The following is a 23,303-nucleotide window of genomic DNA, read 5'->3' on the forward strand; positions in this document are numbered from 1 at the left end:
ACCCTAAACATTTAAATACCCAAGTATTGAAAGTTCTCGAGCGTTACCAAGAAGTTAATATGTACACGTGTACGGTACCAATCTAGCTATCCTAACCTTACAACTATTCCCTGACATGAATCTAACCATTGAGAATGATCTTCGTTCGATAGATCAAGCCATCTAACTGTTAATTTTAAGACAAGACTATCTACCATGAGATTTGACGTAAGTACCTTCCCATGAATGAATTGGTGAATAACTCCCAATCCATAATGATCTAGATGGAAAACAGTTTGTAAGAATCATTTAGAAAGGCATGTACAACCATGTACAACCATTAGATTTCACAAAAATCTTATATCAGCAGTAATTATAAAAATGCCATTAACCTAGACCCCTAATTCCAAATTACATGGTTCTCATGATCTGGTTCACATGAAACCTTACACCATGCCTAATTATCGTAGATTAACCATACATGTCGGTTTCAGCCATTGGATCATCATAGCAGTGGCCCAAGAGGGGAATCAACCCCTAACCATTGATTTTGATCTCCATCAAGTGAGGAAAACTCGTGTGTGGACGTAGTAGGATGTTTCCAGTCATGTGAACGACTCAGATCCCACATCATATGGACCACAAGTGGGTTATGAAGGCCCCACTTGCAACACATGTGCATAGAGTGTGTGCACTAACGACGACGAAAATCGCAAAAGAAAACGAAGTCCTTCGTGTGTTCGTCCGCTGGGATAATGCTGGGCCCCACCTTCATTCGAATGGATGATCTGACCCATCCAACTTGTCCGGACAAGGATTTTGACCAAAACCATGGTGCCCATATTCATCCATGCATGCACCCTAGCTCACATTCACTATGAATGCACTGCTACGTCGAATGGTGGTGTGGCCCACCTAAGACCTGGATCCATTCCAAACTTAAGCCCATGATCGAGCATTAATACAACAACCCAAAAAAGGGAGTTAATCCTCTGAAGTGACAGCTGAAGTGGACCCCACTAACCCTAGCAAAGAACAAAAACTAGAGGCGTTCCACGATGTAAACAGACCATGCCTATTTGAAGATGTTGTGGCCCACCATATCTGACCGACTGAAAAATCCAGACCATTCATCGTGTTGGCCATCCAAAAATGACCAAAGGCACATCATCCTCGCACGTGGATGTACACGTGTATGCATGTAAACAGAATGACATCCCTATACCTTCGGCTATGCACGCAATATTGCGTAAGGAGATTCGCAAGGCTCCTTGCTACGAAAAAGGAGTCACACACAGAATCTCTAGCTTTGGAAAGGCTATAAAAAGAGCCTTGCACCTTGTAAGAAGGGAAAGAGAAAGAAAGAAAAGAAATGGGAAAGAGATAAGGAGAAGGAAGTACAGGAGTTCGACAAACTTGGTTCGTCTAAGCCAACCGACCCTCCTTCAAGAAGAGGAGAGAAAGACCAGAGATAGAGAGAGCCGTGGCCGTCCCCCAGCAGCATCCCAGCAAAACAGAGAGCGAGGGAGAAAGAAAGAAAGGGAGAAAGAAAGAAAAAGAAAGAGAAAGAAAAGAAAAAGAAAGAGAGGAAGATCGAATTGAGTCCAACCGGTCTCCAAGCTTCACCAAGTTCAACAATAGCAGAGCTGAAACACTGTCGGATTACGGTTTAGTTTCAAACCCCTCCCATCCTTCTTTCATTTCCATCTAAACTTCTTTCCATTACAATAGGATTCCATTATACCCGGCCGAGTTAACTCGGTGGGAGAATGGAACATGTTTAGTTAAAGCCTACCATTCCTAATTGAAATCTAATCTAAACCAGGTGAATTAAATTAAAAGTTAACCATAAAGAACAAACTAAGGTGAGGGTTTTATCCTTTAAGCTTACTTTAATTTAAGTTGATAAGATTTATCTTGCTTCTCCATGCTTTCATGTCGCTTTAAATTCTCCCTGCAATTATATGTTTTACCATCAATTATTTGCCCTTTAGGAATATAGTATAAAGTTGCTTACAATGATCTTTATGAATTTATGTGAGGCAATGGATACAAACCTTGACCTTTCCTTTATTAATTTATTGAGTTGGCACTTGCCACTCTCCTCTTTATTAAGTTGGTCATTACAACTCTCCTTATTATTGTGTTGATCATTACCACTTGTCTATTTGTTAAGTTAGCCATTGCTACTTTTCTTCTATTGAGTTGACTATTGTCACTCGCCTCTTTGCTATGTTGGCCATTGCCACTTTTATCCTTGTTGAGTTGACCATTATCACTCTTCTCTTTATTATATTAGCCTTATGCTATTTATCTTTAAAGCTTGCGCATGTGTCTTGATATTCTAGAACCTCTATGATTCAGTTTACGTTCTCTATAAGTGCAAGTTATGAGTTAAGAGGTATCACAATTAGTGATTCAAATATTCTATCATAGACGTAATGCGCTCTGGGTAGAGACCCTCTTGGTTGTCACGTAATTCCATGAGTTTTGGATAGTAGTGCACAAATCGATGTGTGTAGTTCGCAAATGTAATACACATCACTTTTAGGATTAGATGTCACAAATAGTCGCTCCATGAACAAGTCATGTCACGTAATTCATCTGAGTCATGTGTTGTGCGGATTGAGGTGTTCACTTAAATCCACGGTAGCATCGAACATGTCGGTGAATTTTCGTAGTGTGAGAATGCGTGGTGATCCAGGTTTTCTATGAATCGTATTCCACACTGTAATGATCACTATGTATGATGAGTTGCATATGCTTTGCTAGGCATGCATCTCATGTATATTGTTTACGCATGTTGATATCCTCGTATTAGTGGAGTACGGGACATATCAGAACCCTTATATTACTTTTATGAATCTCTTGAATTATTATTAATCTTAAAGGATAACCATCACTATGAGTAGGGCATTGACCCTATCCAACCGTATAGATAATGCAAGTGATGTACAAATTCAAGACCTAGAGACTATCTCCCTATGGAAGACTGTACTGAAAGAATAAGAAGATATTTTTAGAATTTAGTTTTATATTGATAATTTCAGAATTTAGTTTTATACTTCCGTTGCGAACTTGATAATGTAATAAGCTCTCATTTCGAGGGTATTTGATTATTTACTAAATTCTTTTACTCTGATGAAGTAATTAATATAATTGATTTTATTCTCATGAATAATACCTTCATGAATGTATCTGGATGTGATCTAAATGAAAAAAGGTGTGATTTTTAAAGCATTTATACATTATTAACACCCAGTTTTTTCGAGCACGAGTATTGTTGAGGGTCAAATATTGCATATCAGACCCAGTTGTTACCTGGATTTACAAACATAGTATTGTTTAACGGCCTGATTTAATCATGTTTGTGATGCAAGGTGAATTTAGAAGCTTGGATTGAAAAGGGTGCTAAAGGGATGGATTTGATGCTCAAGAATCAACAAGGCAAGGGACAGATTTTAGGAGACTGATATTGAAGAATTCACATGCCAAAGATCTGAGAAAACCAAGTGATTAACGATAAAGAGGCCTAAAAATCGTACTGAATGCAAGATCATAGGGTTCAAACCATCCGTTTGGCTTGAACTTTATATCTGACCTGAGAATCATAAAGTAACCATATATATAAAATTTCAGCCATTGGATCTTTGTGCAAGTGTCCCTACGGATAGATCAGCCCATAAATCACTGATCTGGGGCCCACTTGATTTTTGGATATGCTTTAATTTTGGTCTCAACCCCTTAAATTAGATGAAAAAATGGATGAACGGAGCGGATTTCTCATGAACATCACAGTAGACCCCACACACGTGATGCGTGTGCACAGTAGGTGCACAACTGCACCGCACCGAACCAGGACTCCTGGTAAAAGTCGGTTGACCCGACGTCTTACGCACAGCAAGCGGACATTGTCCGCTGTGGAGTGTACTAGCCCACCACGATCACCCAGTTCGACGATCGGAGCCGTCCAATATGTCCAGAAGATGGGTTCTACCAAATTCATGGCGTCAATTCACAACAATGTACGCACATGCAAGAAAATTAAGTTCAACTGCAGGATGGACAGCAGAAAAGAAAAATCCAGTGGGTCACACTGAATTTGAGATTTATCACATCATCTTCGACCAGAATTCCACCACGAATCCAATGGACGGATCTGATTCTTCAAAAACCATAGCATGTGGGCCCCATTGTTATCGAAAAATCCAATTTTCACATGCATTACGCAGTTTCGCTTCGAACGCAAGGCCCGACCTTTTCAGGATGTTGTTGCCCACCACCGTTGATCAGATGGAAAATCCGCACCGATCAGGTGGAGCCCAGGCCAAAACCGAATCCCATCATGGAGAAAGATCAGAAAATCCAATCAGGGAGTTCTCCCATGAAGGCCGTCCGCAAGACCGTTTCACGGTTTGGCTGCGCACATAGCACTATTGCTACGTAAGGTTTACGCACGCAAAATCCCAACTGACTTTCTCCACGCAGCCGTCGACCTGGGACAGCTATAAAGGGAAGGAGAAAACGTGGAAGCAACAAGGAGGCAGCCCTGGAGCCGTGAACGAGCAAGAGGAGAGAGAGAGAAACAGAGAAGACTGGGAGGAAGAGAAGCCTGGTCGGCTGCACGTTTTGGGAGGAGACAGAGGGCTGCACGTTTTGGCAGAAGCAGCAGGTGGGATTCCTGCTAGACGTGGCTGAAGAAAGCAGAAAGAGAAAAGGCTGAGGAGATTGGAAGAAAGAGGTTTTCCTTTTTCTTTTTCTTTTATTTCTTTCCTTTAATGTTTTTTTTCTTCTTCTTTTTAGTTGGAATCTAACCCATATCATGCTCGGCTAAACCTCTTAGCTAGGGCTAAGAGGTGAAGCCTGTAGCGAGATGGGAGACACTATTTCCTGCTTTTCATGAACTGAACTTGGTTTTGAGTTGATTATTAAAAGAATATTTACTCAGTCTTTAATGGTCTGTTGTGACTGAAATTACAGTGGGTTTACAATGGCTTTGAATATCTCTTTTTCTCTTTTGATGTTTATGACGTCAGGAGGCCCTATTGTTCACCATCGTCTACTGGGCATGGTTGGATGATAGTACTCTTCCTGACTTTCATGTACTTTCGATTGGTTGGCAATTAGTTTAATCCCGTTATTTACTTTGTCTCCTGGGCATGGTAGGATGATGGAATCCATTCTAATTCATATACCTTTCATCTCTTGAAAACCAAATCAAGTAAGTTCAGTTTGAATTCCATAATCCTTGATGCAGGCATAAGATCTCCCTGATCTCTACAAGTGGATCCTCTGAATCCCTAGTTTCCTTCCTCTGAATTCCTTAAAGTTTTAGATAATTATTCCACAACTATTTCTTAAATTCTATTTTGTTTAGATCGCATCTTAGTCTAGTTCTAGTTCTACTTGGTTTCAGATAACGTACAGGTTTCAGTCCCTGTGGATTCGACCTCGGTCTTACCGAGTTTATTACTACATCACAACCCTGCACTTGGGGTGTGAACAAGTATAAACTCTAGTCGTGAAAATTTGGGATGTTACAAGAGGATAGACCAAATTTTTCATTATTATAATCGACTACTTCACCGAGTGGGTAGAGGTCGAGCCCCTAACAAGAAATACCGATTAAAAGACCACCAACTTCATCTAAAAAAATTATCATTTGTAGGTTTGGTATCCCCCACACTATCATTATTGACAATGATAAGCAATTCAACAATGCTCGTTTCCGAGGACTTTATGAGAAGCTCGACATTTGTAATGCCTTTGCCCACCTTGACATTCCTAGGTTGATGAACAAGTGGAAGCTATAAATAAAATTATAAAAACCCAATTAAAAACTAAACTCAAAAAATTCAAGGGAGCCTAGGTGGATGAGCTACTGCATGTCTTATAGGTGTATCGAACCACAACCCATACAACAGCTGCGGAAACTGCATTCTCCCTAGCCTTTGGAGCAGAAGTTGTGATCCCAGTTGAGATTGGGATGCCCTCTAGGTGAATCAAGTTGTATGACATGAAAGAAAATGATGCATGACTAACGTTGGGTCTGCATCTGATTGAAGAATTAAGGGAAAAAGGTACAATTAAGGGTCATTTCCTACCAACATAAGGTCGCTCAACATTATAATACATGGGTTAAAATATGTAGATTTCAAGTAGGGGACTTAATACTCTGAAAAATCGTCCAGAACACTAAGGAGCCTAGCTTGAGAGCCTTGGGGCCAAACTGGAAAGGACCATACAGGGTATCATTATGGTTTGCCCAAAGATATACCAACTAGAAGACATGCAGGATCAACTCTTACCCACCCGTGGAATGTTGAGCAACTGAAAATCTACTATCAGTGAGAATGAGCCCAAGCATTGAAAATCTACAACACACTAACAGCTCACCGCAAGTTCAAGCTACCGATCATTAAATGATTGCTATGTAAAAGATTCCCTTTATGAATAAAATGGAAAAATCTTTTCTGATTCTACTAAGTTCACGTTCTCAGCAATCACCCAACCAAAGTTTACATGCTCGATAATTAGATCACTAAGTTAATCTATTAAGCTTATTAATTCATCCACCAAGTAATCATGCATAACCATAAAAAAAAATTGGACAAAAAGAATTCTTCTCATTCATGAGTGGGAGTGTTACGAAGATGTCCAAGAAGATATATATTTACACAAAAAAAACCTATCCCTAAGGAAGGTCGTCGGTGTCAGGAGCGGTAACCTCGAAGGCCTTAGAAGAATCGTCATCGAGATACCTTAAGTCGAGATCAGGGTTCCGGTGTTGGACGTCTTCTCGACAACGCCAGAAGCCATCATTGAATGTCTCATCTAGCTCAGCTACATGATTCTCAGGTGCATTGAAGGCCTATACTGCATCTACCTCCCTCCCAGGAATCACGGTTTTGACTTCCACTAGCTTGGCATCCACCTCAACGGCCCGAACTCCCACCTCGGATAGGCGGGAATGCGCTTTAGAGGCCCTCGCCTCCACCTCAACTGCATGGGCTACCAGCTCGACCTTCTCCACTGCTTCATGGCCAATAAAGAGGCGCCGGTGGCTTGGTCCTCCCTAAAAATCCTTAGGGCCTCACGAAGGACCTCAACCTCAATGTGCACTGGCACCTGAACCTTCTCAGTCGCTTCCAGCTCTACAGCCTTAGCCCGGAGCTTGACCTCGACAAACTTAAGCATCCCGGTAGCTTCTTTCAAGCAGCCCCTCAAATTGATCAAAAGGTGGCACGTGGTGAGAACCCTAATGGCACTCTACAAAATAGGAAAATAACGAAGCTTAGATAATGCGTAAGCAGAAAAAGGAGAAAAAGTGCTAATAATGTTACCTTAATTTGCATTGACACCATAGTGGTAAGGAGGAGATCAGGATGCAGGGAAAGCATCACATTAATGTCCTTCTCGGGTCCACGACTGTAGCCCCAGTTGGCCAGTACAACCATATGTCACGGGAGAAGCTCTCAGGCACATGACCGCAGCCCCAGTTGGCCAGCACAACCATATGTCATGGGAGAAGCGCATGGGTTGCTATTACCAACGTCCTTGCACCCATAGCCCCCTCTAGGGTAGAACTTTGGTGCTCAACAGCACCCCCACGAGTAGCCTCCACCTGTTACTCCTTAGTACTAGTGGGAGACGAATCCAGGTGGATTGGCTACTCCCCCAGCCACTAGCCTAGTGGCTAGTGGTCAGTGCTATGCGGGACCTACCATGATGTATGTGTTTCATCCATGACGTTCATCCATTTTTACAGATCATTTTATGGCTTGATCCCAAAAATGAGAGAGATATAAATCTCAGGTGGACCACACCACAGGAAAACAATAGTGATTGGATATCCACCATTAAAATCCTCCTAAGGCCCACTGTACTGTTTATTTGACATCCAATCAATTGATTAGGTCACACAGACCTAGATGAAGGGAAAAAACAAAGATCACCTTGATCCAAAACTTTTATGGATCCCAAAATGTTTTTAATGGTCCACATTCATTCAAAACTATTTCTTGTAATGTGGTCCACTTGAGATTGGGATATACCTCATTTTTTGTCTCATACCATAAAAAGATCTAGAAAAATAGATGTAGAGGATGGGTGAAACACATATATCATAGTGGGGCCCATAGAGCACCGACCACTAGCCATTGGCTGGTGGCAGGGGGAGTAGCCAATCCATTTCCAGTCCGTTTCCCTAGTGGCAGGGGAGTAGCCAATCCGTTTCCTCTTTTTACCGATGCACTTCGTACAAATAAACAATTGGCCTTGCGTGTGGATTAGGTGTTACCCAGGCTTCATGGGTGTTACCCTTACCTTAGGCCTTGATGACATATATCCATGTTTATTTAGTTTTCTAACATATTTTAGAACGCTTTAAAAAAAACTGAAGCATATCCAAATATCAGTTAGACCACATTGGAAGAAAAAATGATAATTGAACATTCACCATTAAAACTTCTTAGTGCCCACTTTAAAACTTCCAAGTGCCAACTTTAAGTGGATCTGTAATGTTTATTTGCTATCAAAGTCATTGATAACGTTTAAAAAAAAAGAAAAAAGTGCAGGATGAAAGGAAAATATAAATATTAACTGATCCAAAACTTTTGAGACCTACCAAATGCTTTTAATGATTATTCACCACCTTTACTATGATCCACCAATGACTCAGATCTGCTAAAATTTTGTAAAACATTCTTAAATGAGCTAAGAAAACGGATGGAACAGATTAGATATGAAAAAATAAAAAATAAATAAAAAATCATCAAAGTGGCCCCACATGGCAAAGGTAATACCAACTGAGCTGTTACCCGGGTAACAGATACTCTGCTACCCACTAAGTAGGACTCTAGATTCGTATTCGATCGGAAACAGTAAACTTTGTGGGGTTGTCTTGATGAATGCAACTTATCCAAGCCATCCATCCATTGCACCAGTTCATTTTAGGCTATGAGACTTGTTGAGGTCAAAATCTGAACGACACTCCCCTCAGTCTCTCGAACCGTGGACCACTTCAACGTCTTGATCCTGCACAATGAGAATAGGCAAAGGTGACCCTAGCTAAGCCTGGGGACCCTCCGATGCCTAAGTCAGGTCAAGGGAACCTGGGTCTAAGTGGAGAGTAGTGGAGAATGTCAGAATGTTGCGTACCTATAGTAGTGGGGTCTCAATGTATTTATACCTGATTGTCGGACGGTCTGGGTCCACTATTGTCGGCACGATTTACTGAATCAGCGGGATACTGAGATCGTGGGGATATTATAAGCAATCCGTAGATCGTGTAGCGCATCATGCGGATAATGCGTATCTGGGAGCAAAGCAATCGGCCACGTTTACTTATGGTAGTTTCCGAATCTGGTAGACAGAATGCTCGCCTTGACATATTGTCTCGGCTCGGCACTCTGGAAACCTTCTCTTTGAGGTCCAAGGCAAGGTGCCGGATTTATCTTATCGGGTCGGACTTCGTGCAATTGATGTCAGTGGTCAGATTGTTCATCTTCTGTGAGACGTTAGGTAGGCAGCTTACCACTTCCGATCAGAGTGTGGAAGTCACTTTGATCCTCAGCCTCGAAGTAAGAGCACCTTCATAGCCAAGAACACCTTCATAGTGCACGACTTCTTCGGGAACACTTACATCAGGTCAGACGAGCATCGCCTCAGTTGTTCATATACTTGGTTGAATTAGTTTGAGGCTTACCCTTGGATTTATTAGGGGCTCGAATCTTCCCATAACAGAAGCCCCCTACTCTTTAAGTTCAACTGTGGACTCGAAGAGTAATTACATAGAAGATCGCCCGCCTATGCTGGTGCAATCAAGATCTTCAAATTTGAAGTGCCATATTCTCAGGATTTTGCACCCGTGGACTGCTTTTTAGCGGACGCTTGCCGACGGTTACGATTTCAAATAATTGCTCAACCTATGATGAGTCGCCACGTAAGCCCGAGGAAGAGTCTGTGCGACAGCTCCACCTACTCGAGCGTCGTTCCATGTATCGGAGTGCACTATTCAATGTCTGAACCATACTACCTGGCAGGGGCTCGACCAACGATAGACAGCCATGTGTGATCGGGAATCAGCTCGCGACGATTCGGCTGCGGACATCACTCCTTGCCATTAATGCAAAGATTATCTATGGCTTATATAAGTTTCTTTCAAACCTGCTCCTTTCATTGGCATTTTGAGCTTGAATGCGTGTTGGAGGAGGCGATTTTCGGTGAGAGCGATTCCGACGGGCGATTTCGACCGATCAAACGTTTCCGGCAAAGGCGATTTCTGGTAACCATCCAGTGAGTCCCTCTCATCATTCCTTTTACTTCTCTTTATAATGTCATCTAATCTTGAGACTGTTCAGGAGTATGGTGATGACTCTGAGCCGGGGAGCTCTGATGGTGGGAGAGGGGCCTCCGAAGGCCCCTTTGAAGCTATACCCTTATACCCTCCGCCTCAAAGACAGAAGGAGACAGGGGCTCGAACTCAATGGGCTGGCAAGAAGAAGGCCACTCGAGTCCACCAGACTACTACCATCGAGGCTACTAAAATGTCCACGAGTGGACAAGCCTCGGAGGTAGTCCTTGGAGGCTCCGTTCTGTCGGAGTGTCAAATGGAATGGATCCATTCGGAGTTCCAGATCCTGAATTCCGTTCAGGTAAGGGCCCCTAGGCCCCTTGACACCGCTGGTGCCCTTGCTGAGGGGGAAGTAGCAATCTTCCTCTATGCGTTGCAATGTGGGCTTTGGCTCCCTCTACATCCTTTCTTCCGAGCCATAACAGCTTACCTCGGACTTGCTCCGGGACAATTCACCCTCAATGCTTGGAGGGTGCTAATCTCTTCCTTCATCATTTGGCGCTAAGTAGGAAATCCAGAGCTGACCCCGAAGGAGCTAATGAGCCTATACCTGGTTAAGTACGACATCCAAGAACCATGGTACTACTTTGCGACCCGAGGTAGTAAAGGGTCGGTGCTGGTGATGAACCTTCCATCTTTTAACAAGGATTGGAAGAATAAGTGGTTTTGGACTATGGGTGAGTGGGAAGTGCCAGCAGCAGAGCTGAGGACTCTGTCGACTTGGGTTCTCACCCGATTCTCGAAACTAGGTCAGACTTTGATTCTCTTTCCTTTCATTTTTTTAAAAAAATTTTAAACCTCCTTCTGCTTCAATCAGGATAGAGCTTTCTTTATCCTTATAGATTTCCTGAGAGGCACACCACTTCTTGACTCGGCCCAGAAGAACTGCATCACTAAGGCTAGGGCACGATCGGGGGAACTTCATTCCTGGACAGACCCGATCACTGTGGCCAACCTTCATTGGTCCGGGCTTTATAAGTCTGAGCCTCTCCCCAAATCCTTCAGTAAGTTGTCATCTTATTACCTTTGGTGATATCAACTTCATTCACTGGGTTGTTGATCCATTATTTCTCGTGTAGGCATGGCTGAGGCGTCTACTTCTTAGAGGAGGAAGGCTGCTCCAACAGCAGAGGAGATGTCGAGGGCTGAGTCGAGAACGAAGACTACTGTTTGGAGGAGGTAGGTCACCCCTCGCGGAGTGGGCCCCTCTGTTACTGTTTCGGTTGCCGCAGCTCCAGCTGCGGTGCTTACCGATACGCAGGTTCTAGCAATCATTGTTCCCGCTCCAACAACTATAACTCCTTCCTCAGCAGCAGCCATAACTCCTTCCCTTCCTCCCACCACCGTTCCTCCCACCGTGGAGGCCCCACCTGCAATTCTTGAGCCCTGCATTGTCATGCCCTCTTCATCTGAACGAGAGGAGGCCATTAGGATGGCTGATGATATGCTCTCTCCCCCCGAAGCTAGAAATGAGTTCGAGGCCGAGGTTCAAACCTCAGTGGGCAGTCGAACCGAGACTGAGGAGGCAGTGGGCTCGGCCTAGGTGAGGACAGGCAACAGGAGGTTCTGGCTGAGCTACCACTTATCTTGCTAGACATCTTGGGCCGCCAAACATGCCCCAGAAGAGGAGATAACCAAACTTCTTACCAAATTGGACAGCTCCTTCCTGAACGACCTGGCTTCCATTTTCTATATGGCATTACTCGTTGCTTTTCTACCTCTTTTTATTTCTGCCTCATCCACATGCTCATTTTTTATCTCCGTTTAGACTGTCCCGAAGCTCCTTTCGACTCGAGAGAGAATACAAGAGCTCGAGAGGAGGGATGACGAGGTGGGGGCTCTCTGGAACGAGGTGGGGGTTCGCAGGGATGAGGCTACCCTATTCCATCTCGAGGGATTTGTTGGCCAAGGAGATTACCCGGCTGGGAGAAGTCCTAGAACGGACTAAGGCCGAGACGGTAGAAAAACGGAGCTGAGCTGTCTCTCAAGCGATGGAGGCTCGACGAGCCGAAGACTATGCTTCCCTGGCAGGAGTAGTAACGGCTGCGATTAATGCCTTCAAGACTTCGAAGGAAAGGGATGCCGAAGCCACCAAGTTTTACAACTATGGATATGATGCTTGTATTGAAGCGGTCAAGGATTTGTACCCAAACCTTAACCTTGAGCCCTTGTTGCCTGACGACACTGGAGAGGAGCCTGCCGAAGATGCCCACCCGGACTAAGCCCCCGATTCCCAAGCACCCCTGATTGCATAATTCTCAGTAGCCCCCGATTTCAGGATTTTTTTTTTCTTTTTTGAATGGATCATATTATTATTTTTTGAATGGATGGTATATTTTTTGATGTTTGATGCCAACTATTGATTGTCGAACTGAATCATTGTCCTGTCGGTTTATCTCCACGTATGTCCAATCCGAGCCTGTCCTCGGACGGTCAACTCCCTCCAACGCATTTTTAGTAAACCTTTTTAAGCCTTCTTGGCTCGATTATTGTTGAGTCCGAACCCCTAGGGGTTTGGCTCTTCCCACGATTGGCGAGAAACCTCTGCTCTATGCATTAGTCGGATGACAAGCCAATTACCCTACTGGAGAGTCGGGTTATCTTTTGGCTTTTCCCTTGACTTGGAGGGGATGCCATGTCGAGTTTTCGTGGGATTTACATTTTGACTCGTTCTTTAAGGGATCAGCCCGTTCAGTCCGCTTCTGAATATGAGAGACGACTTTTACTTAGTAGATAATTTCGTACATGTAGAAGATGAATCATGAATTTTATTGAAAGCTTTAAATGCTGGTCACTCAGAGGCGTATACTATTGGGGCCTTAAAGGCTAGTTCACTAGGGATAGTAGATCTTCAGATGCTCGCAGTTCTAAGGATGAGGGAGTTGACAGCCCTCAAGGTCTTCTAAGTAGTAAGAGCCTGGCTTTGTTGATCGGACCACTCGATATGGTCCTTCCTAATTAGGCCGGAGTGCTCCAGCCCCCGGCTCGATAGTGTTCGGGAAGACCCGGTGGAGGACTAAGTCCCCTGGGTGGAACCGCCTGACCTTGACTTTAGAATTGTAGAAGTGCGCAACCTGCTGATGCCGAGTGGTGACTCGGAGCCTCGAGATGTCTTGGACTTCCTCAAGAAGATTCAGGTTAACTGCAATCTGTTCGGAGTTTTGGTCCTCTTGGTAATTTCTTACCTGAGTAGTAGGGAGACCGATTTCCACCGGCACCATTGCTTCTGAGCCGTAGGAGAGCGAGAATGGGGTTTCCCTAATAGAGGACTGAACTGTGGTCCTGTAGGCCCAGAGGACGAATGAGAGTTCTTGGGCCCAGTTACCTTTTACTTTCTCCAATTTCATTTTGAGATGGTGTTTAATGACCTTGTTAACCACTTCTACCTGTTCATTGGACTATGGGTGCCGAGGCGAAGAATATGCATTTGCGATGCCGAGCCCTTAACACATGCTTCAGAACTTGTCGTTATCGAATTGTCGACCATTGTCTGACACGATGATACGCGGGATCCCGAACCGGCAGATAATATTTTTTCAGACAAAGTCAATCACTTTCTGTTCAGTGATATTTGCAACAGGCTCGGCCTCAGCCCACTTGGTGAAGTAGTCGACCGAGATGATGGTGAACTTGACCTGCCCTTTCCTGATAGGTAGAGGGCCGATGATGTCGATCCCCTACTGGGCGAATGGCCACAGTCCGCTCATGGGGTGGTTTCTTCTGCTAGTTACATCGGCACAGCCGCATAATGTTGGCATTTGTCACATTTTTGCATGTAGTCCTTCGAGTCTTGCTTGAGAGTCAGCCAGAAATATCCTTGACGAAGTATCTTCAGGGACAGAGCTCGACCACCAGAATGGTTCCTGCATATTCCTTCATGAATCTCCTGAATCACGTAATCAGCTTCATCCGATTGGAGGCACCTGAGGTAAGGCTGAGAATGCCCCTTCTTGTATAAGATGTCGTCCAGGACGACGAATCGTGCCGCTCTGACTCTCAGTCATCTCACCTCCAATTTATCTGGGGGGATTTCACCGGACGTGAGATAGTTGAAGATTGGGTCGATCCAGCTCAGAGTAATGTGCACTGGATTGACTTTTTCTGCCTGGCCAATGCTTGGATGTTCTATAAATTCAACAGGGATGAATTGCGGGATCTTCCCTTCCTCAGCCGAGGCGAGCGTCGTAAGGGCGTAGGCCCATGAGTTCTCTACTCTTGGGATCTGCTAAATAGTGTGACTCCAGAATTTTTTGATCAGACTCCTCGCTTCATCAAGATAAGCGATCATCTTTGTCTCTTTAGCCTCATACTTGGTGGAAATGTGGTTTACCACCAGTTGCGAATCGTAACCTTGAGAGACTGAACGCCTAGACTTGCCGCCAACCTGAGTCCGGCTAGTAAGGCTTCATATTCCGCCTCATTGTTCGAGGCTTTGAACCCGAGTCTGATCACATATTGGATAATTGTAGAATTGAGAGCGACCAGGACTATTCCGGCTCCAGCTCCTTTAGCATTGGACGACCCGTCAACATGGAGGACCCATCCCTGGTCCAATACTACCTTTTCGTCACCCAGGGAGACAGGCGGGGTCATCTCAACTTCGGTGCCGATCTCATCTGCATTCGGAGTTGTGAACTTGGCAATAAAGTCCTCCATAGCTTGGCCCTTAATTGCTGTCCTTGAGCAAAATTGGATGTCGAACTCTCTGAGCTCAATGGTCCACTTGGTCATCTGTCCTGAAACCTCGGGTCTCTGGAGAATTTGTCTTAGTGGAGAGTCAGTCAATATAATGATGGAATGAGCCTGGAAGTACGGACGCAACATCCGGGCTGAAACAACAAGGCTGAGTGCTAATTTCTTCAGGGACGGATATCTTATTTCCCCAGGTACCATTGCATTGCTCACGTAATATATTGGGTATTGCTTGTTCTTGACTTCTCTGATCAGGGCCGAGCTGATAGCCGAGGTCGAGACCGCGAGGTACAAGAACAGAGGCTCACCTTCTTCAGGCTTGGATAGGAGAGGGGGTGAGCCTAGGTACTGCTTTAGCTGCTGGAAGGCTTGCTCACATTTTGACATCCACTCAGCCTTCTTATGACCCTTTAATTGTTGAAAGAAGGGAAGACATTTGTCTGTCGCTCTGGATATGAAACATTCGAGTGCGGCGACTCTTCCCGTGAGGCATTGTATTTCCTTGATGGTTTGAGGTAAACTCATGTCAAGGAGTGCCTTGATCTTGTCAGGGTTGGCCTCGATGCCCCGCTGACTAACTTGGAACCCAAGGAACTTTCCCGATCCAACCCCAAAAACACACTTTACGGGGTTCAGCTTCATCTGGTACTCTCGGAGGACATTGAATGTCTCCTCGAGATTTCTTAAGTGATCAGATGCCTTAATACTTTTCACCAGCATGTCGTCAACATATACTTTCATGGTATGTCCGATCTGTTTGGCAAGCATTTGATTTACCATCCTCTGATATGTCGCCCCAGCGTTCTTCAGGCCGAATGGCATGACCCGGTAACAGTAGAGTCCCTTGTCAGTGACGAAGGTAGTCTTCTGCCTGTCTGGAGCATGCATCGCAATCTAGTTGTACCCGAAATAGGTGTCCAAGAAGGAGAGCAACTCATGACCAGCTGTGCTGTCCACCAGTTGATCGATCTAAGGCAATGGGAAGCTATCCTTGGGGTATGTCTTATTCAGGTCCGAGTAGTATACATAGACTCGCCACTTCCCGTTGGATTTTCTAACAAACACTATATTTGCAATCTAGTCGGGGTAATATATTTCCTCTATGAAGCCGACATCAAGTAGGATGGAGACCTCCTCGGCAATGGCCTCATAGCGCTCGGCGTCAAATGATCTTCTCTTTTGTTTCACTGGTTTATGATCTGGGTCCACATTCAGCCTATGGACCAAAACATCAGGGGAGATCCTTGGCATATCTACGTGTGACCACGCGAAGACGTCCTTATGTTGCCGTAGGAACGTCAACATTTCGAACTGTTGCTCAGAGCTTAATGATGTACCGAGCTGAACAGTCTTACTCGGGTCTGCTTCGTCGAGGGGTACTTTCTCCAGATCTTCTACAGATGAGTTCCTAGCTGATCCTCGGGGGTCCTGAACGTTGATAGTAATTGCTTGTTTGACGGATCCCTTTTTAACTGCTATCGCGTAACATCTCCGAGCCTCGCGTTGATCGCCTCGAATGTAACCTATTTTGCCCTCAGCTGGGAACTTCATTAGTAGGTGATAAGTAGAGACGACTGCCCTCATTACATTAAGGGAGGGTCGGCCCAGGATGACATTGTGCACCGATGGTACATTGACAACAAGAGAGTCCACCATAAGGGTGACTTGGTGTTGTCCTTCTCTAGCAGTTACTGGGAGGCAAATGGCTCTTTCGGAGATCATTCTCTCTCCGGCAAAACCGTGCAGGGGGGTCTTCATGGGTCGGAGGCCCGACCGGGGAACCCCCATTCTTTCGAAAGCTTAGGAATAGATCACATCGGCTGAACTTCCAGTGTCGACCAGGATGCGGTACACCTTGTGATTTGCTATAGTCATCGTGACCACTAGGGCATCATCTTTCGTAAAGGTTAGGCAGCACGGACTGACTCAAAGCTCCTTACTAGGCCACTCAGTTAAATGGATGTAGTGTTCCGGATTGGACTTCCTAGAGTAGGTCTTCCGAGCCCTGTTGGAGTCTCCTCCACCGGCCGAGCCCCTGAAAATGGTGCGGATTTCAGTTGGCTCTTCCGTGGGGTTATTCGGCTTCTTTTGCTCCCGTTCTTCCTTCCGAGCGGCCCTCTCTTTTTTAGTGTATCGACGTAGGTGTCCCTTGTGGATAAGGGACTCGATTTCATCCTTGAGATCCACACAATCGTCCATATTGTGGCCTGGTCACGGTGAAAACAGCAGAACTTTCGTCTGTCTCGTTGTTCCGGGTCGGCCTTCATACAAACAGGCCAATTCAAAAGTTTTTCCTCCTCGGATATCTAACGGGATCTGTTCAGCGGACGTATTGAGGGGGGTGTAGGAACGGAATTTCCCTTCTGGTCTTCGGCTCGATCGAGGATCGAAAGCAGTGCGGTCATCCGACCCTTTGCCGGTCGGCTGACACTCTTTGTTCCTAGGCCTCTTCCCTTTGACAGTTGAGTCGGTTACTTGTACACTTTTGCGGGCGTTGGTAAACTCCTCGGCATTAGCATATTTTTGGGCTCTTGCGACGAAGTCCGCTAACGTCTTCGGAGGGTTCTTCCCAATGGAGAAAGTGAACCTTCCTTCTTTCAGACCACTGAACACTGCGACGAGCGCCATCTTTTGATTGTAATCTTCTACCTATAACGCTTCCTCGTTGAAGTGAGCAATGTCGTCCTTTAGCGACTCTTTTAGCCCTTGTCTGATGATGAGCAGGTGAGTGTTGGGTTTTCGACTTCTCTTACCACTTATAAACTGGGTAAGGAATAGTCGGCTTAACTCTGCGAAGGAACCGATGGAATTAGGTTTGAGCTAATGGTACCAATTTCGAGTGGATCCTGTAAGGGTGATAGAAAATCCCCTACACATCATCGCATCCGTTGCTGTCTGGATCTACATTTACGAATGATAGGCTTCTAGATGCTCAGATGGGTCACCGGACCTAGACTATTGGATGACAGGAGGTATTCGAAACCTCTGCGGCATCACTTCATCCATGATGGTGGAGGTGAAGGGAGGTTTGGTCTCTTCCATCACCGCCTAAACCGTGGAGGGAACTGTTGACAATTACTGCTTCCTTTCCAGGGTTAAGAACTTGTCGTTGAGTTCTGCAAACCGCGCCTCCCAGGGATCTTTATTTTCAGCGATAATCTCTGGAGCATTTTCTATTTCTGGAGTCCCTTTCCCTCCTTCGCTCTAGCTGATGGCGGAGGTCCGTAGGTGTCAGGGCCGAGGTGATCGAGTTGTTAGTGGCAGCCTGAGTGGCGGTATTCCGTGCCGAAACTCTAACTTATACCGGAGGAGGATTCTAGCTCTAACTTGTACCGGAGGAGGATTCTAACCCGAAAGCGGCGCCCGAAAGTGTTGGGGTACCTCGGGCCTCATACTCCTCGGCACAGAGTGAGCCTCTACGAACAGTCCGACCGGCTCGGGAACGAGATCCTCGCGAATTGGCTGTGGTTCCTACCGCTGCTTCATTCTGTTTATTTCATCGCGTAGGGCCTGAATCTCATTTTACATGGCTCGATACTTACTCGTCCGGTTGTGAGAATGCTGAGAAGGCCCCAGAGCTGACTCGGCATGGAGTAGTGACGAAGAGCGAGTTGGCTCATTTGGCTCTGGTTCCACAGCCACTGCTTTCTTCTTTCCTTTGGCCATTATATTCGAGGGTAGGAACCTGACCTTTCGTATCAGATTCCCACATACGGCACCAAAAAATATTGAGGTCAAAAATCTGAATGACACTCCCCTCGGTCTCCCGAACCGTGGACCACTTCAGCGTCTTAATCCTACACAATGAGAACAGGCAAAGGTGACCCCTCCGATGCCTAAGTCAGGTCAAGGGAACCTGAGTCTAAGTGGAGAGTAGTGGAGAATGTCAAAATGTTGCGTACCCGTAGTAGTGGGGTCTCAATGTATTTATACCTGACTATCGGATGGTCTGGGTCCACTATTGTCGGCGCGATTTACTCAATCAGCGGGATACTAAGATCGTAGGGATATTATACGCAATCCATGCATTGTGTAGCGCAACATGCGGATAATGCGTATCTGGGAGCGAAGCAATCGGGCTTTGCTTATGGTAGTTTCCGAATCTGGTAGACGGAATGCCCGCCTTGACATATTGTCTCGGCTTGGTGCTCTGGAAACCTTCTCTTTGAGGTCCAAGGCAAGGTGCCGGATTTATCTTATCGGGTCGGACTTCGTGCAATTGATGTCAGTGATCGGATTGTTCGTCTTCGTAGGCAACTTACCACTTCCGATCGGAGTGTGGAAGTCACTCCGATCCTCAGCCTCGAAGTAAGAGCACCTTCATAGCGCACGACTTCTTCAAGGACGCTTACATCAGGTCGGATAAGCATCGCCTCGGTTGTTCATATACTTGGTTGAATTAGTTTGAGGCTTACCCTTGGGTTTATTAGGGGCTCGGATCTTCCCATAACAAGACTAAAATTGAAGCATATCCAAAACTTAAGTGGGCCAAGCCATAGGAAATAGTGGGACAATGACCTCCACCGTTGATACCTTCCAAGGGCTAAACTCAAATCTCAGATTGATCCAAAAACTTCTATGGTCTGCATGAAGTTTTCAGCAGTAGTTGTTTAATTCATATTGTTTCCTGTGGTGCAGTCCACTTACCTTTGAATATGCTTTAATTTTGGTTTCATGCCCTAAAATTAATTGCTAAAACAGATGGATGGCATGGATAAGACACATATTAACACAGTGGGCCCGCAGAATTTACTCAGTGCGGACCCAATCTACTTCGGATTCAATAGTGACCCAGAGCACTCAATCTACTTCGGATTCAATAGTGACCCCTCTGGTGTGAATGTCGCTGCTCAAGAATAAGGTAGCTACAACTCTCAGTTAGAGTATATCACAGGAGGATTCTTACTCTTGTTCGGGTGGTAAACTCTCAAGAGTTTCAACACCCGGTCAAGTATATCACAGGAAGCAGTGGTGATTGAATTCTCACCACCAAAAACTTGTTGCTTGCTAGAAAAGATTTCGATTAAGCTGATAAATACTACGATGGGCGTTAAGGTGGGGCTAGGTAGCTTTTAAAGGTGGACGTTCAAACAGCACTGTTTCATATGGTATGGTGCACCTGAGATTTAGTTCTGCTTTATTTCTTGGTTCATGCACTAAAAGGATGTGGAAAGACTGATGGAGGGCGTCGATATACAATACATATATCACGCTGGGCCACGTGACGGCCGCACATTGTGTGGGTGTGGTGGCATATAATCCGAAGGCTTTTATCAAAGATACTGAAGCCAGCCTCTGGACGCGGATTCCATGCGGTGCTCTATTGGTTCCACCATGATGCATGTGTTTTATCCACGCCATCCATCCATTTTGTCATATCATATTAAGGCATGAATTCAAAATTGAGGCAGATCTAAAATTTCAAGTGAACCACACCATAAGAAGCAGTGGTGATTGAACGCCCATCGTTAAAAACTTCCTGGGGGCCACAAAAGTTTTGGATCAAGCTGATATTTGTGTTTTTCCATCATCTGATGTGTGACCTAATCAACAGGTTGGATGGAAAAAAAACATTTTGGTGAGCCTTAAGAAGTTGATAATGGTGGGAGTTCAATCACCATTGTGTGGTCCACCTAAGATTTGGATCCTCCTCATTTTTAGGTTCATGCCCTAAAATGACAGAAAATGATATGTAAAAAATGGATGGCCAATGCGGATAAAACATAGACATATAGTGCCTGCGTAGCATCGACCAACAGGCACTTCCCTACTATGCAATCGGTGTACAGAGAAAGCTCTATAGAAAATTCTTGATCTTTTAGGCTTTTTATATGATTAGTTTTTTACTTACTTCTTTTGAAATAACATCATTAATTAGTGGGTTTTTTTCTTTTTCTTTTAAAAAAAAAAAAAATCATTTTAGAGGAAAACCACACTTTAATGTGACAAAAGTTAAAAGAAAATATGAACGCACACCATAGTTCATAGGCATGTGCTTTAATCCTCTCAGTCACATGCCCCACCCATCTCCATTAGATCTATTCTTGCCTAAAAAATGAACCTTTATTCTCCTCAACCATTTCGAATTAAGATGTTAAAGCAAGTTTCACTCTATAAGAATTGTATGTTCCAAGGTGTGAAGTGGTAGGGCAGAGATGTCACAATTGAGGTTTTAAATAATGCAATTATTATTATTATTATTATTATTATTATTATTATTATCACCATCATCATCATCATCTTTTAGTAAGTAATAAGAATAAGTGGTGTTCAACTTTTATTCATCCTAATGTCAGGCTATTTTTCTGCAGGACTTCCCCTATAGCATTGTCACCCTAGCATTTTATCACAAGTTCAAAATGAATTGGTATGGTTCCTCTATGCTTAGGAGACTGAAATATCTAACCATGACTGAACTCTTAATCAAAATTTAATTTAAAAAGGCATTACGATGCAAATATCATATAATGAAGTATTATTTTGTAAATGATAAAAATGCACTCTATTGAAAGGCCATCAAAGATTAAAATGGGATGTTTACACCCCTTCCCCCTAACTAAATGAAGGGGTAAAATTCAACAAACAGTACTTGCATATTTTACGGCAGAGAATCTTAACCGGCCAAAGTATCTATACGCTCATCTTTGTTGCAACATTGACTTGATTGTACATCCAGATGATCCCTTCCATATTAGGTTTAAAAGTCAGGTGCACGGTCTATATGAATGCGAATGGGTCCTGATTTAGCAAGCAGCCATTATTCCTCAATGTGAAAGCGCAGAATGTGTGTCAGACATACGTGCATATGGACGTGTGTCTAGATCCACGCCATTCATCTGGTAGGTAGTGTGGCTTTGGTGATGCCTGACTGTGGTTCCCACCGTGATGTATGTGCCTTACATCCACAACGTCCATCTATTTTCATAGCCTATTTTAGACATCATCCCAAACAATGAAAATAAAACAGATCTAAATCTTAGGTGTACCACACCACAGGAAACAATGGTAACGGACTACACACCATTAAATACTTCTTGGGATCACCAGAATTTTTATTTGCCATCCGACCATTGATAGGGTCACAAAGTACAGGATGAAGGCACCAAACAAATATCCAGTTGATCTTAAAACTTGTGTGTCCTATGAGAAGTTTTTAATGATCAATCACCACTGTTTCCGGTGGTGTGGTCCTCATGGGATTTGGGTTTGCTTCATTTCTTGATCGTGCTCTAAAGTACTGGTGAGGTCCACCTGAGATTTGGGTCTACTTCATTTCTTGAATCATGCCCTAAACTAGGCTGTCAACGTGGATGGATGGCGTGGATGTAAGGCACATACATCACAGTGCACCCCACAGTTAAAGACCCACCGAGGCTGCATCCCTTTTATGAGAGGAGCAGATTAGGTGCGCCGGGCCTCACCCAAGACCGTTTAGCCATTGCCATGCCGCCCACCTTGATGTATGCATTCTATATCCACTTGGTCCATCTATTTTTCTAAATCATTTTAGGACAAGCTCAAAATTGAAGAAACCCAAATGCCAGATGGATCATATTATAAGGGCCTGTTCGATTTTTGAGGTAAGAGGTAATTACTTGGTAAATGAGCAATAATTATTTCCCGGGTAATTACCGCATTGTTTTTTGCGCCGACATTGACGGCTTAACTTTTGGGCATTAAAACCGTGGATGACTACTAAATGAATATAGGGCCCACTGTGATATACGTGATGTATCAATACCGTTCATCCTATATCGCAGCCTCATGTAGGCCTTGAACCCAGAAATGAGGCAGATCGAAAGCTCCAGTGGACCACACGATAGGAAACAGTGGAAATTGAATGCTTACTGTATAAAAATTTATGTGGCTTGCAAAAGTTTTGGATGAAGCTGATATTTGTGTTTACCCCTTATCAATGTTTTTATGACTTCATGAACAGATTAGTTGACAAATAAACATTAATCTGGGCTCAGTAAACAAAATAACCTTCAATGGCAGACGTTTAAGGCTATTGTTCCCTGTGATATGGGCCACTTGAGCATTGAATTATTCTCAATTTTGGACTTAGGCCCTAAAATCTTCTAATAAAATAGATGGACAGTGTGGATATGTCATGCACATCACAGTGGGGTCCACAAATGTAAGTCAATTTTTTTGGACCAATTTTCGAGACAAAAATACATTTGAAATTTCAAACAGATGAAAAGGTAATAATGACCTTTTCCAAGGATATTTTCCTAATACAAAAAAATCAAACACACCCTAAGAAACAATATTG

General features: G+C 44.3%; 1 protein-coding gene across 1 annotated transcript; it reads right to left on the reverse strand.

The window, feature by feature from the left end:
- Positions 1 to 6,664: 6,664 nt before the first annotated feature.
- LOC131234960 (uncharacterized) lies at positions 6,665 to 7,626 on the reverse strand. The gene is made up of 2 exons (XM_058231987.1): positions 7,323 to 7,626; positions 6,665 to 7,248 (listed from the first exon to the last, which is right to left on the reverse strand). Exons 1-2 carry the CDS (start codon positions 7,434 to 7,436, stop codon positions 6,991 to 6,993), a joined length of 372 nt encoding a protein of 123 aa, XP_058087970.1. The 5' UTR covers positions 7,437 to 7,626; the 3' UTR covers positions 6,665 to 6,990.
- Positions 7,627 to 23,303: the final 15,677 nt, after the last annotated feature.

The sequence above is a fragment of the Magnolia sinica genome, chromosome 19, assembly GCF_029962835.1.
Source record: "Magnolia sinica isolate HGM2019 chromosome 19, MsV1, whole genome shotgun sequence".
Classification (NCBI taxonomy): Eukaryota; Viridiplantae; Streptophyta; class Magnoliopsida; order Magnoliales; family Magnoliaceae; genus Magnolia; species Magnolia sinica.

Coding starts and splice junctions, on each gene's coding strand:
- LOC131234960 (XM_058231987.1), bottom strand. CDS start 7,436: ATGGTTGTACTGGCCAACTGGGGCTACAGTCGTGGACCCGAGAAGGAC. Junction 7,249..7,322: donor TGGTGTCAATGCAAATTAAG/GTAACATTATTA, acceptor CCTATTTTGTAG/AGTGCCATTAGGGTTCTCAC.